Source organism: Nelusetta ayraudi, unplaced genomic scaffold (genome assembly GCF_046127955.1).
Source record: "Nelusetta ayraudi isolate G7.1 ecotype Tasmania unplaced genomic scaffold, CSIRO-AGI_Nayr_v1 ptg000011l, whole genome shotgun sequence".
Lineage (NCBI taxonomy): Eukaryota > Metazoa > Chordata > Actinopteri > Tetraodontiformes > Monacanthidae > Nelusetta > Nelusetta ayraudi.
Genome location: NW_027466061.1, coordinates 4,810,001 through 4,826,350, shown reverse-complemented (window position 1 = coordinate 4,826,350; position 16,350 = coordinate 4,810,001). Strand labels below are relative to the sequence as shown.

At 44.3% G+C, this 16,350-nt stretch overlaps 2 protein-coding genes across 2 annotated transcripts in view; both read left to right on the top strand.

The window, feature by feature from the left end:
* Positions 1–99: 99 nt before the first annotated feature.
* Positions 100–6,655, top strand: LOC142884506 (uncharacterized). Its single transcript, XM_076020196.1, has 6 exons — positions 100–516; positions 815–1,088; positions 1,176–1,288; positions 1,790–1,832; positions 1,926–2,066; positions 2,140–6,655. The coding sequence occupies exons 1-6, from the start codon at positions 350–352 to the stop codon at positions 2,395–2,397; spliced, it is 996 nt and encodes a 331-aa protein (XP_075876311.1). The 5' UTR covers positions 100–349; the 3' UTR covers positions 2,398–6,655.
* A 316-nt stretch (positions 6,656–6,971) lies between these two features.
* The window catches only part of aspa (aspartoacylase), a 9,876-nt gene continuing 497 nt past the window's right edge, over positions 6,972–16,350 (top strand). The window contains exons 1-6 of the mRNA XM_076020197.1: positions 6,972–7,622; positions 9,805–10,000; positions 12,661–12,754; positions 12,876–12,983; positions 15,385–15,494; positions 15,655–16,350. The exon at positions 15,655–16,350 is cut by the window's right edge and continues 497 nt beyond it. Coding sequence (XP_075876312.1) covers positions 7,333–7,622; positions 9,805–10,000; positions 12,661–12,754; positions 12,876–12,983; positions 15,385–15,494; positions 15,655–15,846 — 990 coding nt within the window. The 5' untranslated portion in view covers positions 6,972–7,332 and the 3' untranslated portion in view covers positions 15,847–16,350. The remainder of the gene's footprint in view (positions 7,623–9,804; positions 10,001–12,660; positions 12,755–12,875; positions 12,984–15,384; positions 15,495–15,654) is intronic.

Sequence of the window (16,350 nt, the reverse complement as noted above, 5' to 3'; positions counted from 1 at the left end):
CATTACGTGTCGGTGCAGTCGAAAACTAAAGTACAGAGTGATGCTTCTCTTGTTGTCACTGCGCATACGCTACGTCTTCTTTGGTGGAATACGTCAAGACGCATTGATGACGTTGACATGTCTACTTCCGGGTTGATCGCGTATCCGAATTGTCCCCTCGTGCTTTCACGGGTGATATTTATTTTGGTGCGATATGTTGTTGAACGGGCTCTGTGACTCTGTAGTCGTTCCTAAACACCGCCACACAGCTACGTAGAGGCCTTTACGAACAAAAAACGACTCGAATTGAGCACGTTTTCCCCTAGGAAGTAATTGGGTGGGTTGCGTATTTTATTTTTCCGTCAATGCAATGGCAGCTTTGCACACTGCTCTGGCTTCTCACCCAGACGTCAGTTCAGTAAAAACATGTTCAGTCGTGCGATGCCCTCTAGACAATGTGAAGACGACATCTCGGCACCTTGACAGCTCTCAAGAACGGCAGGACAACGCTGCTAACGAGTCTGATGAGGGAGAAAGGTGAGAGTGCAACCCTGCTCACTGCTGATGGCGCCACTTCCGATTTTCTGAGAAACAACTTTTGTTTGGTTGTTTTTTATGAACATAGATGGCCTTGTAAAGAGACAATATTATGTGTGTATTTGTGTGTATATAAATGTGAGTTCCTGATTAGTAAAACATAAATAAAAAAATTGAAAATTGTATAATTCCTGCCCACAAGCTTTCTGAATTGCATCTCTTTTTTATGGCGAGGCTGGGGAGTGGGGTGGCTTTAAACTAGTGACAATTTTCAAAATTTCTCTGTGTGTCCTTGTAGTGATTCAGGGGACAGCGTGTTCATCACTCAGAGGGCAGTTCCTGAGGCTGTGAGATCAGGGAGAAGACTGAGTCCCCACCAGAGATCCTATCACATGTCTCCCAGCTGTCTTCTTGAAAATGATACTTCATCATCTGATTCCAACATAGAATCGAACACCAAAATCAGGAGGGTGAAGAAAAAACTGCCCAAGTACAGTTTCCCCTTCCTCTGTGGACAGAAATGGAAGCCCCGGAGCAGCCTTATAGCCCGCGAGCACAATGAAAGCCTACATGTAAAGATGAACCGAATGTATATCTTTTACTTAGTCGACTAGTACAAGACTAAACGCTAATGCTCAAGTCTTTTTTTCCCTTTTAAGCGATCTGCGATGCTGGGGTTCTTTCGGTGTGCAAGAGAGCTTCAGGAGAACTATTCAGCCTCGCCTCCTCCAACATCTGACATGGATGGGACGGACATAAACCCTTTATCAGAGTAAGTGGATTTTACAGAAAAAAAATGCCTGGTTATAAACTTGCCTTTGTATGTAACGACTTGTCTACACAAAATGGTTTTCCAATCCAAATCTTTCAGCTTTGCTGTTTTAAATGCAGTTGATCACAAACTCACTCCAACGGAAAAACAATCCGGTGGAGTTTTGCCCATTTCGCTTATTTATTGTTGCAGACACATGGCTTCAAAGTTTTTGATCACTAGTGTTAGCTTAGGATAACCTCAGATGTTGCCACTGTTGGATTTTAGATTCACACCAATCTTTTTTCAATGTGATTTTAAGGCCATCGCCTGGAATTTCCTGCAATTTAGCTCTGAGCTTCCCAATTGCTGCCTTGTTCCCATTTTTCAAACACATCACATATAGTGGTGTTTGGATATCTCCAGTAATTCTGCTAATTTAATTCCAGCATCACCTGTTATGTTTTTTTTTTTTGTTTTGTTTTTTGTTTTTGTTTTTAATATAACATCTTCTCTTTACAGAGAAGAGGAGAAAGGGTCAGGAGACGAAGACATCAAAGTTGTGGTAAGTTGGCTCTTCTAAATTAGTCGAATAAGTGCTGAATCTTATTGTACTTATTGCCTTTCTAACCCTTGTTGTAATCATGTCTTCATATAGGAGAGAAAATGTTTTCTCGTTGGGGTGAAAGCAAAGAGCAGTAAAACTTGGTGGAACCAGGCAAAAGAACCGAGGAACGGGCAAGTTGTAAAATCCAGGCAACAGAAAGAATCAAAGACCTTATGTGGAATATCAGCAAAGGTACCTACGTTGAGGCTCAACCCACTGACTGTGAATACACAGAGCTCTGACGATGAAAGTTCTTCTTGTCCAGCTAAGAACACTAGACATACCAAAAGACACAGAAACTCTCCAGCCACAGGAAGACAACTTGTCCAAAGACCCAGAAGGACACAGAGTCAACAAAAAGCACAGGAGGAAGAGACGTCCCATGACAGCGATGCTACTGTTTGTGAGCCACTTGAGGAAGAGAGTGTATCCCCACCAAACAGCAGAGGAGAAGCTGCAGAAGGTCCAGCGAAGGTTTTCGAGCAAGAGGATTCTAATCCAGCAGAGGCTGCTAATATTGTAGAAGAGACGTCCAGTCTGTTGGATTATACCACAGAGCCTCCATTGTATCCCACTAATGATGAGGTGGAATACAATGAGAGAAGTTACATGGAGGGCCCATCTCATGATGACACTGTAGTGGCACAGGAAGACAGAAGCACTCCTGAAGCTAAACCGAAGAAAGACAAAAGCACAACACAGAACAACAGTCCCAGAAGGACACTGTTCCAACAAAAAGCCCAGGAGGAGGAGATGTGTAATGACAGTGATGCTACAGTTTGTGAGCCCAATGAGGAAGCAATTGTATCTTCTCCGATTGGCAGAGATCCCACAACTGCTGCAGATGGTCCAGCGCAGGTCTTGTGTGCAGATGATCAGTCACAGCCAGGGCAGACAGAGGAAGAACCTGAAATCCAAAGTCTCCTGCAACCTCTCCCTATGTCCACCATTATGCATGATGCAAATTATGACAGTCCAGGCAGGGAAAACAAGGATAGTAGGAAAACAAAGCGGAAAGAAGTTGAAGAAAGCGCAGAAGTTGGTTTGATGGTTCAGACGCAAGAACAGCCAGAGGTTCCTAATCTGGCAGAGGTTCCCAATATAGTAGAAGAGACGTCCAGCCTGTTGGACAACACCACAGAGCCTCCAATGTGTCCCACTCGTGATGAGCTGAAATACAGTGAGAGAAGTTTGGGGCAGGGCTCATCTCATGATGACACCTTAGTGGCGCAGGAAGACAGAGGCACTACTGAAGCTGCACCAAAGAAAAAGAAGAAAGACAAAATCGCTGCACAGAACATCAGTCCCAGAAGGACACTGTTCCAACAAAAAGCCCAGGAGGAGGAGATGTGTGATGACAGTGATGCTACAGTTTGTGAACCCAATGAGCAAGCGATTGTATTTTTTCCGGTTGGCACAGGCCCCTCAACTGCTGCACAGAGTCCAGCGCAGGTTTTGTGTGCAGATGATCAGTCACATTCAGGGCAGACAGAGGAAGAACCTGACAGTCTGTGCAGAAAAACCAAGGATAGAAAGAAGAAAAAGAGGAAAAAGGCTGAAGGAAGCGCAGAAGATGAAATGGTTCAGAGGCAAGAAGAGCCTGAGGGTCATAAACTGGCAGAGGTTCCCAATATAATAGAAGAGATGTCCAGCCTGTTGGATAACGGCCCAGAGCCTCCAATGTGTCCCACTAGTGATGAGCTGGAATACAATGAGAGAAGTTGGGGGCAGGGCTCATCTCACGATGACACTGTAGTGGCACAGGAAGACAGAGGCATTGCTGAAGCTACACCAAAGAAAAAGAAGAAAGACAAAAGAGCTGCACAGAACATCAGTCCCAGAAGGACACTGCTTCAAGAAGAAGCACGGGAGGAGATGTGTGATGACAGCGATGCTACAGTTTGTGAACCCAATGAGGAAGCGAGTGTATCTTCTCCAATTGGCAGAGACCCCTCAACTGCTGCACAGGGTCCAGCTCAGGTTTTGTGTGTAGATGATCAGTCACATCCAGAGCAGACAGAGGAAGAACCTGAAAGCCAAAGTTTCCTGCAACCTCTCCCTATGTCCACCATTATCCATAACGTAAACGATGACAGTCTGGGCAGAAAAAACAAGGATAGAAAGAAGAAAAAGAGCAAAAAAGCTGAAGGAAGTGCAGAAGAACAAATGGTTCAGAGGCAAGAAGAGCTGGAGGTTCCTAATCTAGCAGAGGTTCCCAATATGATAGAAGAGACGTCCAGCCTGTTGGATAACACCACAGAGCCTCCAATGTGTCCCACTATTGATGAGCTGAAATACAATGAGAGAAGTTGTGGGCAGGGCTCATCTCATGATGACACCTTAGTGGCGCAGGAAGACAGAGGCACTACTGAAGCTGCACCAAAGAAAAAGAAGAAAGACAAAAGCGCACTGAGAAGGTTTCAAGAAGAAGCACGGGAGGAGATGTGTGATGACAGCAATGCTACAGTTTGTGAACGACATGACAAGGAGAGAATATCCCCACCAAACAATAGAGAAGAAGCTTCAGTTGCTAAAGAGGTGCATGATCAGTCACAGCAAGAGCTGACAGAGGATAAATCTGAATGCCCAAGTTTCCTGCAGAATCTCCCAACATCTGTTATACATGACGTAAACAATGACAGTCTGTGCAGAAAAACCAAGGATAGAAAGAAGAAAAAGAGGAAAAAGGTTGAAGGAAGCGCAGAAGACGAAATGGTTCAGAGGCAAGGAGAGCCTGAGGGTCCTAATCTGGCAGAGGTTGACAATATAATAGAAGAGACGTCCATCCTGTTGGATAACACCGCAGAGCCTCCAATGTGTCATGCTAGTGATGAGCTGGAATACAATAAGAGCAGTTGCATGGAGGGCTCATCTCATGATGACACTGTAGTGGCAAAGAAAGACAGAGGCACTGCCGAAGCTACACCAAAGAAAAAGAAGAAAGACAAAAACGCTGCACATGCCAGATGGGTGGAGGATGGAAATTCAAATGCAGGTGTGAGAATGGACGTTTCTGGATTATCAATTTGGTGTAGTGATGAGAATGGTGTCCAGAAGAAGAAGAAGAAGAAAAGAAAAAGGGAAGAGGATGCTGAGCGGCAGCTTTCCAGCTGCTTTCCAACTGATGAACCTCCAGATGATGTTGGTGGGTTTAAGTTGAAAAAGAAAAAACGGAAAAAAGACAAGGTGACTATAGATGAGAGACATGAGTCTAAGCATACAGCCATGCCTCTGGAAACAGGAAATGGTTCAGAGAATTTATGGTCCTCTGAAGGAATGGATGAGTCCACTGATGTCAAAAAGAAAAAGCGCAAGAAGGTGAAACAGTTGTGCGGTGACACCGGTGCTCCAGATGGAGAGAACGTTTTAGGTGTGAGCTTCACGCTTGATCCTGCAACCTTGGGAGAAAAAAAAAAGAAAAAGAGGGAAAAGGGCATTTGTGACGAGGAGGTCAGTCCTGATGGAAGTGAACAGGTGTTGGACGATCCACAAAAAATTGCAGAGGGCCCTGAAGAACAGAATGCCCATAAAAAGAAAAAGAAGAAAAGGAAGGAGAAATTAAGCATGGCTGCCTCTATAGAAAGCACGGCGCAAAACGATGATTCAGTGTCTGCTGGGAGAAAGGAAAAGAAGAGGAGCTTGTCCTTCCTCGTTGCTGATGTCTGGAAAAAAGATGCACAGACACACAGAGAAGAAATGTGCCCCAGTCTGTGTGTGAAGGTTCCTGTCTGGGTTAAAGAGAACTCCGCCGCCAGCTGGCCTGGCGACTCTGAGTCAGCAGAAGTCACAGGAAGTTTGGAGGACTGTAACACTGTGGTCAAGAAGAAGAAAAAGAAGAGAAAGCAGTCAGAAAAGCAGGACGGTGTGGAAAAAGAGCTGACACACGACTCCGAGGCGGCGCATGAAACTTGCGCTCCAGCTGTGAAAAAGGCTAAAAGCAGAAAGGAGAAGCAGCATGTTGCAGATGAGACCGATGTAGGGACTCCTGTGGAGAGGTTGAACAGCAGGGACCAACACCGCCCTGCTGATAATCCAGCCGGAAGGGACAAAAATAAGAAAAACAAAAACAATGGATGGTATACACCTGAGATGACAGAAGAAACTGTATGACAAAAACACTTTTGAGGGTAGATTCAGCATAGAGGGGATCACCTGCAAGCAGTTCAGTCAAGCAAACAACGAAATTAAGACGTGAAGAAAAACACACTTGGAAAAACAGGTTTTAAACAACTGATAAAAACTAGTTTGGTGTAAGTCAGTGATGGTCTGTCCAGTTGGATTCCATGTAAAACAAAAGAAGAAAAGGTATGTGGTGTTTCCCACATTATCAGAGTGGAATGCCTTAAAATGTGTCCTCAGGCAAAATAACTATTGGCAGGATCCAAATGAGGATTCCTTAACAAACTTGACCGAATTAAGTCACTTGTTGTGAGACAACACTTGAAGGAATAATGAAATGTTTAAGTTGAGTAAACTTTTTGTATGATTCATTTTTGAATCAAAGCATTTTTGGTGTTAAGGCGTTTTTTGCCTGTAAGCTTAAAGAATATGAAAAATATTCATTTTTTAAATTTTTTTATTTTAACTTTTATTTTTTTATATGTCATCACATGATAATTTCCTCTGGTTTTTATTCATAAATGTAATATCATGAGATACATAAGTAAATATAGCACAACAGTTTTCACATCCAAGAAAAACAGTTTGTATATTGTCCCTTACATCATTCTTTAAAAATGATGGTCTTTTTTAAATGATTAAAATCCAAACGTTCAAAATTATTGTGTTTGTCTCAATGTCATTACATAAAAAAATGATTATTGGGGCATGTATGTTTTTTTTTTTGTTTTTAACTGTATGGCGTATTGTTATGTGTAGTATTTTATTGCATTGTACCTTAACCTTTTACCATTTCAAAACGTAGTAAACGATTTCATATTCATCATATTTTAATGTTTCAGGTGCATGGATTTTTTTTTTAAAATCTTTATTTAAAATCTCGAAATATACAAACATAAAGTGCAGACGATCACTAAATATCAGACCACACAAACATCAATAGGACATCATATTTCTTTCTTCTTTTTTTTTTCCAGTAAAAACTAAACAGAAATATAATTAAAAGGTATAAGGCACGATACACTCGGGTTTCTATTTTTTAAACTAAGGTCTGTTAATGATAAGTCAGAGAGGTAATGCAGTTCACTAAAAAGGGGGAACCTCGGTAACTGGACTCGGGATGTCGTGCGTAACACGGCGCGTTTTACGCACGGTGACGGACCACTCCAGGCAGGCGGGCACGTTACGTAAGCGCGCAGCCACGCTCGGCATTTAAACAGAGCGTGCTGCGGAGCTCCAGCTGGAAAACTTTCGAGCTCTGCTCCCCGAGCGAAGCCTGCGCGACCAACCAAGGTCTCCAGTCGGACTGTGCAACCGTCCCGTCGTCCACCGTGCAGCCATGTCCTCTTCTTCCTCCACAACCACCACCTCCTCCTCCTCCAACAATAACAACAACAACAACAGCAGCGTGCGTCTGAGCGCGGCCAGGAAGGTGGCGATCTTCGGGGGGACGCACGGCAACGAGATGTCCGGCGTGACGCTCGTCAACCTGTGGGTGAAGAACAGCGCCGAGGTCCAGAGGAGAGGGGTCGAGACCAAGCCTTTCATCACCAACCCGCGGGCCGTGGAGAAGTGCACACGATACGTGGACACGGACCTGAACCGAGCCTTCAGCCCGGAGAACCTCAGGTAAGCACGGCCGTAGCTGTCACGCTGGGTCACCGACTGTTGTTGTTGTTGTTTCCGGTTCGATGAGCGGAAACTTTTGACGTGACATCGCAGCCGTTATTTTTAATCAATCGATTGTGCTTCTTGCATATGCGGTGAGACGAGTGGACGTGTCCACAGTTCTCCCCGCTACTGTAAATTGAACCGGGGATGTCACCGTGCGCCGCTGTGCCGTGACATTGGGAAAATGACACCGCCGACACGCGTTCAGAGCTTCCGTGTGCGAGAGAAAAACAACCTTCGCCTCGATGACAACACTGTCGCGTTTAACTGACGTGAACGAGTGATCGCCGTCACCCGTTGTCTCCGCGTTGGACGCGGAGTAATATTTGCTCTTCACGTCCTGTGAGGAATGCCCACAGTTGGGTCACGCGGACGCGCTTATTATTATGCCAGGTATTGTGTGTGTGTGTGTGTGTGTGTGTGTGTGTGTGTGTGTGTGTGTGTGTGTGTGTGTGTGTGTGTCCACCACCACCACTACCACCAGCAGCAGCAGCAGCAGCACCCTTGCTCTCTGCCAATGACAGGCGAGCGCTGCGTGTACGAGCACTCCATCCGATTGTCAGCCAGCAGAGGAAAACGTGAGCGAAACGTGAGCGAAACGTGACCGCGCTGCAAATGGTCTGAGACCACCACCCCTCCCACGCGCCCCCATCCCGCTATTTTTCCCTGCTTTCTATTTCATTCGTCCCTCTTCCGGGTGCAGAGCGGCGCATTAATGCCTTACGCAAACGCTGCCTCTTACAATCATCGCACATGAGTGCACCGAGCGGCTTATTAAGTAATGTGGTGGGATAATAACCTATCCTATTATTCATAAACCGTCATAGGAATTCATTAATTGATCGAATTCTAGAGGTTATTAAGTGATTGTTCACGTGGGAAATGTCATTTTATCATTTGTGACGGACCATTTGCATTTTCTTTTTGATAATTAGCAGAGACATTAGCGACCCTTATTACATGCACTATTATTTCGATCACGTTTACCCTCCAGCCACTGCATTCTGTCTCATGAAAAACTTCACTTTAAGCCAAGCGCTCTTTCATACATTGCAGGTGTGATTGCATGAGGGCCCCATCGTGCAAAACTAAGAACAAATCTTAAGATATGTGCCTGTCGCTCATCAGCTCTCTGCCCACTTGGCCTCGCTGATAAGCCGCTAAGAAGATTTAACAGCTCATGGTGTCCTTTTTTTTTTCTCCCCCTCAACTCAAATAAAGCAACAGCACCGCTCCTCCTCGTCCTCCATGCCACCGTGTTGAAGAGTTCTTCCGCCTCAGTCCAGGCCGCAGCTTTTTTGAACCAGCATCAATGCACTCCGGACAATGCCGGGTTATTTTGCTCAAAAACAGGGTGAAAAGAGCAGCGGTGAGACAATATGGACAGCAGGCAGAGGTGCTGTTCCACAGTAGCCTGGAGAATGCCCTAGAGCAGGCTTCAAAAGAGCAGGAGAAAAAAAGGGGGAAGCACCCATTCACTGCTCAGACTGTACAGAATGTCTGTTGTTTAGACCAAAGGCATTTCTTAAGGATCCCAACAGTGTCGGTAATTGAAACGAATGTACAAATAGAGTGAAATTTCTTCTCACGGCCCACTGAACTGTCCCGCTGAATCCGGTGGTCGACTTTGGGATACAGCAGAATGGCTGCAGTGTCCGCGTGCATTAACAAATTAGGAGGGACCACAGCGGCGAGCCGAGGCAAGAGCGTGACACAGAACGCAGCCGCCGGAGGATGTGCATGTGTAAGGGCTTGTGTGGAACGACCTCTGAGCAGAAGCAGGAATATCTCGTACTGGTTGCTTGGTGTCGCCGTGGCACTTTGTCTTTGGAGATAGCGTCACGGCAGGTCGTTCAGTGTGGGGCAACAGCAAAGCACGCCAACGTGTCGGAGTTCTGGTCATGTCTCACCCGCGGCAACGTCATTCATTAACAAGTGCCATAATCTCAGTAGCTTTCTTCAGCAGAATGACACGATAAGACATGAGCCTGTTTCGAAATCACTGCGATGGATTTGTCACCCTCTGAGATGCAAAACTTATATCTGGATAAGTATGTATGATGACATGACGGTCGTAGCAGGTGAAAAGTTGACATGGAATCCAATCCGCTGACCTTTTAACTGCTGTTGTGCCCTGAAGTGCCCCAGAAAGAGACGACCTTCCCTACGAGGTGCAGAGAGCGAAGGAGATCAACAGGATGTTTGGGCCCAAAGGAACCCCAGACGCCTACGACGTCATCTTCGACCTCCACAACACCACGTCCAACATGGGCTGCACGCTGATCCTGGAGAGCTCCAAAGACCACTTCAACCTGCAGATGATGAACTACATCAAGGCAAGCGAGAGAATGAATCCTAAGGAATGAAAAGACGCAAAGCACCAGACAGCACGAGCGCTCAGTGGGTGGTGTTTTTCTTTTGAAGACCAACATCTCCCAGTGGTTACGGTTTCTAAATCTGTGTTTGTCTCAAAGTCAATATTTTACCTGCAGGTCAGTTAACCTATGTAAATGATGATGTTAATTGGTTTACTTATAAGCGCTGAACGGTTAACCTTAGGGTCTCAAAACCCCTATAGGCTTCCTTCAAAAATGTCAGAACACCGTAATGCTTCTTGAGCAAATTGAAATGGATTCAGATGAATGACAAGTACCGTTAACATTTGAGATGAGGCAATACTTGGGAGGTGATTGGATTAACTTTCTATCAGATTTGAGAAGACATTCATTCTTCATAGCTGCACAATCGAACAAGAAGAAATAGGTCAAGGTTTACACTTATGTGACTGGAAAATGGATCTGGCAGATCATCTGTCAGAACAGTTATCAACAACAAAATGTTCCTCAGAATGTTGAGGATGGAAACTAAAGGCACACATAGACATTTTTGCTGAGTTCCTGCTCATGGTGGTGTGAAAGGAAACCATCAAGGACATCTAGTAGATAATGCAGACGTAGACCTTGCATCAAGCAAAGTTGAGGCGAATCTAAATATATGTATGCATACACTTGGCATGGCAGAGGGGTGATGAGGAAACTGCAGAAAAAACAGTTTGGGGAAGATGAAAGGTTGGCAGGTGGAGAAGGGAGGATGGTGTCATCGCCCATTTCAGAACAGCTCTTTAAGTTCTTAATGACACACTGAATAAGAAAAGGCAAACAACCAGCTACCAAATACACTCATGCAAACGGTTGTCCCATATGATGCACTGCAGGAATTACACAACCCAGAAGAAGCACCTCTCAGTCACAAAGGAAGGCAGAACACCAGGACTCTCACTATGAAGTCTCACCAAAATCAAATTTAGAGTTTTCTGTTGTTGTTCGGTTTGGTTTTCTTCACAGTCTCCTGATTCAAACTCCAATCCAGTTGTTAGTGGTTGTGCACCTCTTAGCGCATGTTTGGCAACAGCAAATTCACAGCACATCAAAGGAGTAGAATGAGAGGAGGCTTCCTGTTGGGGCAAAGGGTGACATGAGACGTAGCAGGTGTTGCAGCCACTTCCTTAATTCGTTCTTGGTCTTCATCTGGGTTTTTAAGGTCTGCTGGCAACAGTTGCATCCTGCTTTTTATCACGACTAAATGAATGCCGATTGGTTATGTAATAGTAAAACCAACCATAAACACTTCAGACTTGTTTCTGACAAGGTAAATGTGAGAATTTTAGACTTTAGCTGTCTTGCAAGGTTGCAGTTTTGTTTTTGTTATTTGTTTTTTGATTTATTTTTTGGCCATTTGTACTGAAGTGAGACCTCCACAGGTGGAGAGCAGCCAAGAAACACGGTCCTCACAATGCAAGGTTAGGATTCAAGCTGTGGCCTTTAAAACGAAGTTCAGCCTCAAATCCGAAAAGCACACAATGCTTTCTGTTTACTGGTAAATTTGCTGTCTGTTAATGTCTGCGTTTAAGAGGGGAGGGAAGATATCATACAGCAGTCAGTTCAAGTTATACAGAGACACTGTTGTGAGCAACTGTCAACTGTAAGCAAATCATTACACATGTATATAATTGTCATAAAGGCTCATGACACACCAAAAGTAGATACGCGCTTTCTTTCTTTTCTGCCCGGCGATACAGGCAGAAAATAGTTCCCTTGTGTCACTGCAAGTGGCGAGGCCTGAAAATTATTTCCATTTATCCATTTATTATTTCAAACAGAGACGGTTTGAGTTTCATGGCCACTCTAGCTCTCCTCTGTTGAAGAAAAGGTGATCATCCTCAGACTGGGCAACTAGAGAACGGGCTCAGTTTATGTAAGAGGATTTGGTGGGGAAGTGTCCCTTAAACTTGTCACAGCACAAAATGCTTTGAATGCACTTGAAATTAAAGTTGAATTCAGAAATGTTTCATCTAGTTTTATCACGTATCCAAGTTGTGACTCATTCTTTGGACTTGAGGGTTCTGAGCTGTCTGACAGACAGACGCTTGAGTACAAGTTAGTAGGATCAAGCTGCCAGAGTCTCAGAGTCTGTCTGTGTCTCATCATTGCACCATAGTGGCAATAAAATAACAATGCAGAATCCGGTACCAGAAGAATTAGAATCCCGCCGTAGGTGACGGATTCGGTACTTGTGATAGAATCTGGGAAATCAGATGAGACCGATAGAAGGAGACTGTCCGCCTGCCACCTTAGGTCACGCACACGGTCATCGTGTTCATCACTCTGTTGTCGAATGACTCACTTGTGTTGCACCGCCTGGAGTTTTTGCAGATTTGATTTTCTGTTCGGCTGAGCAAACTCTCAGAGTGCTCCCTCACGGCGAGGTCTGTTGGGAACAGCGGGCCAATGTTCAACATGTGACGGTGTCAAATAGATTTCTTTTTACTCTCTCTCTCTCTCTCTCTCTCTCTCTCTCTCTCTCTCTCTCTCTCTCTCTCTCTCTCTCTCTCTCAATCTTCCTCCCTCTCTCCCCCTCCCTCTCTCTCTCCCTCTCTCTCTCTTGCTTTCTTTAGCCCACAGCTGAGCTCTTGTTTTTTTCACCTTTTGTCCTGCAGAAAGCCATCGCTCCGGCCAGTTGCCTTGTTCTGCTCAATGAACATCCTCTTTTGAAATATTCCACTTCACGCTCCGTTGCCAAGCACCCCGTCGGTGAGTCACTGAGGTCTGGCAAAAAGTACTCTCGGGGGCTAAAAGAGCTTTATTTGCCCGCTCTGAGACATCTGTTTAGAGAAAAACAACTTTTCAGTGCCGCGCTCGTTTGTCATTTCAGGACTGGAAGTTGGCCCCCAGCCTCAAGGTGTTTTGAGGAGCAACATCTTTGAAGCCATGAGGGTGATCCTGAAACATGCCCTGGACTTCATCGAGCTCTTCAATGAAGGTAAAGCGGGCATACCACTGCAGTTTAGGCCTTTAATCTACAACATGGTGCATTCAGGAACGAGTGGCAAAAACTGTAGTGACAGTTTTCCCCATTTAAATAATAATAATAATAATAATAATACATTATAGAGTGCTTTTCAAAGTCACGTCATTGGGCCAGTATGTGAGGTTTGATGCTATTTTTCTGACATAACATTTAGTCTCACAGCTGCCTCACACCAGTTGTGACATCAGGCTAGACTCACAAACCACAACCACAACATGCATTTTCTGGAGGTCTAGTGTAGGAATGTGGCAGTGCAATATGACTAAATTGACTAGCACAATTAATAATTGTTAGTGTCAGCACTTATTATTGTCAAATAATTGGAAACATCACATTTTGTTATTTATTTATCTTTGTTCACGGACCCAAAGTCCAGATATAAAATAAACACACATCAGCAGTTGAAATACATACAAATGATGGCTCCAATATTTCTAAAATCTGGAGGAATGTATTGTCTCACCTTTTGTCAGTACCTAAATGTATACATAAAATTTCTGAGTAGTGCTTGGAAAGTGGGAACATGACGGTTCACAAACATATTGCTAGCACTTTCCCACCTTGGATTCTTTAGGATTCTAAGAGCATCATGATGTGCCACCTTTATCTTGTTCACCTTGGCTTTTCTGTGGTTACACTATAGATGTGCTGTGTACATATATTTATAGTCACTTTATTTAATCACGCACGTCTTTTTCCCCCCGATCCTTTTCAACATTTTGAGTCCTTAATTAAAATTCTTAATGTCCTCTTTGGGATTTTGTGTCGTTTTCCCAACACGTTATGCAACAGTGTCGTGACGAGGAACACTGTGTGATAAAGGGGCCCTCGGGATGTTGATCTGATTCATCCAGATGTATCTTTCTGCAAAATCTCTAAATTTATCTGCATCTGCCTCCCTTTGCCCTTCACGTTCCCCCTTGCCCAAGGCGAGAAGCAGCGTTAGGGATGCTCAGGTGCAGCTTTTCCCTGCTATTGCGCGTAAACAAGCTGTCTGTGCCAAGTGTGAGGAGTTGCACATCCTGTCACTTGCACCCCCCGGCCCCGAAACAGGCCCACTTGTTGGGACTTTTGTCGTTTTCCAGTTATCGTTAGAGTCCGGGCTGCCAATGGTGTGGTAATCTTCTGTCGTGGGGCCTCGTTGGCACTGCTGAAAGGCCGAGGCCTCGGTGATGAATGGGTGTCGGCGCTCTTTGAAGACCTGGCGGCGTGAGGACACCAGACGACTCTGCCTTTTAGAGATGCAATAATTGTGCCGGACGACGACGACTCGCTGCGGAATAACAATCACGTTGATTCAGTGGGAACTGTTCGTGCCCTGTGGTCCCGGTACCGCTTGCGTAACAACACAGCTCAGCGCTCACTTTGCGTGTTTAAAGCTGTTCATCGGAGCGTCAGCCTGGGTTTAATGTCCCAGCTCTGCCAAAAACCACTGAACTTCCTGTTGAGTTGGGGAGAGTGAATGAGACCCCTTTGCACAATGTGGCCTCCTTCACATTTACCAGTCTCTCTTATCAACTCACCAGCTGTAGACATGAATTTTGTCATTCGACAAATTAGCTCAGGAAAACACAACAAAATTTAAACATTGATAGAAATATTAAATATTGGCACAATGCAGGAAACCTTGACATGATGAAACTATATTCTTTCTATCACTCTATTTTTATTATCAGTCAAATCTCATAAAAACTACTGATAAACTGAGCCTGACCTTGGGCCAGCAACAGTTGGAAGTCAAGTCTCTCCACATTGTCTTAAAGTCACAACCATCATTTGTATAATACTGCTGACCTTATTCATGCATTTCAAAGATCCTGTTTCCAACATGTAATTTAAAACAAAGCTTGTATCCCTGTGTGCTTTGCAACAGGCAACTTAATTAAAATTCATAAATATTTAACTAAAGTTACATTAATAGTTTAACAACCAACCTTCCTCTGTGGACCAGCAGGTCACAAGAAAACTGGCCCTAAAAAAAAACAACAACTCTGCAAACTAAAACTGCATTTTCCCACAGCACACCCATAACCAGTTCTTAATCAGTGTCCTGGCATCATCTTTCCTCTAAAGTTTAGTTTGTTCTGGTTGATAATTGAAAAGTATTTTCTAGCATGGGGCAAAAACATCTGAGAGATTACCAATCATCATTTTTCATTCTCTGCCACTTTCTTTTTTCTCTTTCTTAGTCTCAGAATCTTATAATTGTTTTACTGTAATAACAAATTTAATTGAGAATAACATGTCTGAAAGAATAGTTGTTCTCGATAATTTCACGTCCTCAGGAGTTGCTGCTACAAGGCATTTTTGCAACATTAACAGTGTTGCTGCTGCTGTGCTGTGTGCTGTTCAGGTATGGCGTTTCCTCCCTGTACAGTGGAAGTCTTCAGGGTCTCAGAGAGGATCGACTACCCAAGAGATGCCAACAGGAACATTATCGCCATGGTCCACCCTAATTTGCAGGTACTCAAATAGCACGCATGACCTATTGGACATGTGGGTTGGTTTTTGTTTTGTTTTTTTTTACCACAGAGGAAGTCGGAGCTGGTGTGTGGTGAATGTTTTATTTCAGTTGCTGCCTCTTTTTTTCTCTCAAGTTGTTCAATGCTTGTTATTGTTTCAGGACTGTGACTGGGAACCGCTGAACCCTGGTGACCCCATGTTCCAAACGTTTGATGGAAAAACCATCTACTACCAAGGCCCGGGCACCGTCTATCCCACTTTTATTAATGAGGCGGCCTATTATGAAAAACAACAGGCATTTGTGACCACTCGGCGGGAAACCCTGGTAGCAAGTGCTCTCAGGAAAGCATGAGGACTGGCTTGCTGAGGCTACAAGAGATCAGCAATACGTTAACCGAGGTGTATAGAGCTTGCACTTTGCTAAAACAACAAAAAGACTCTCCTCACTTCATAGATAACACCTGTTCCACTATGATTTTGTCTTCTACGTGTTTACTATCAATCAATTTAGCTATGCAAAGAACTTGGGTGTACACTTTGCAAAGAGACATCGAGGAGGTCAGAGACACTGGTACACTGTTGTGACATCTTTTGTCATTTAAAACAACATTGTTTTTATTTAAGTTTTTCATGATTCATGGAAGATTCTTTTTTTTTTTTTAACATTAAAGTCGAGGTATAATCACTGATGGCATATAAATCATTATACTACTGCTCAGGACAGCCGTTGAGGATTCATAACCTGAAACTCTTGACCCCAAGCTGTGCGTTGTGCGTCTTCTGAGGGAAATATATTTGTAACCTGTTTGAAAGGGTGTCTGTGGCCTTTGATTGATCTCCCTGTAACTCCAGTGGT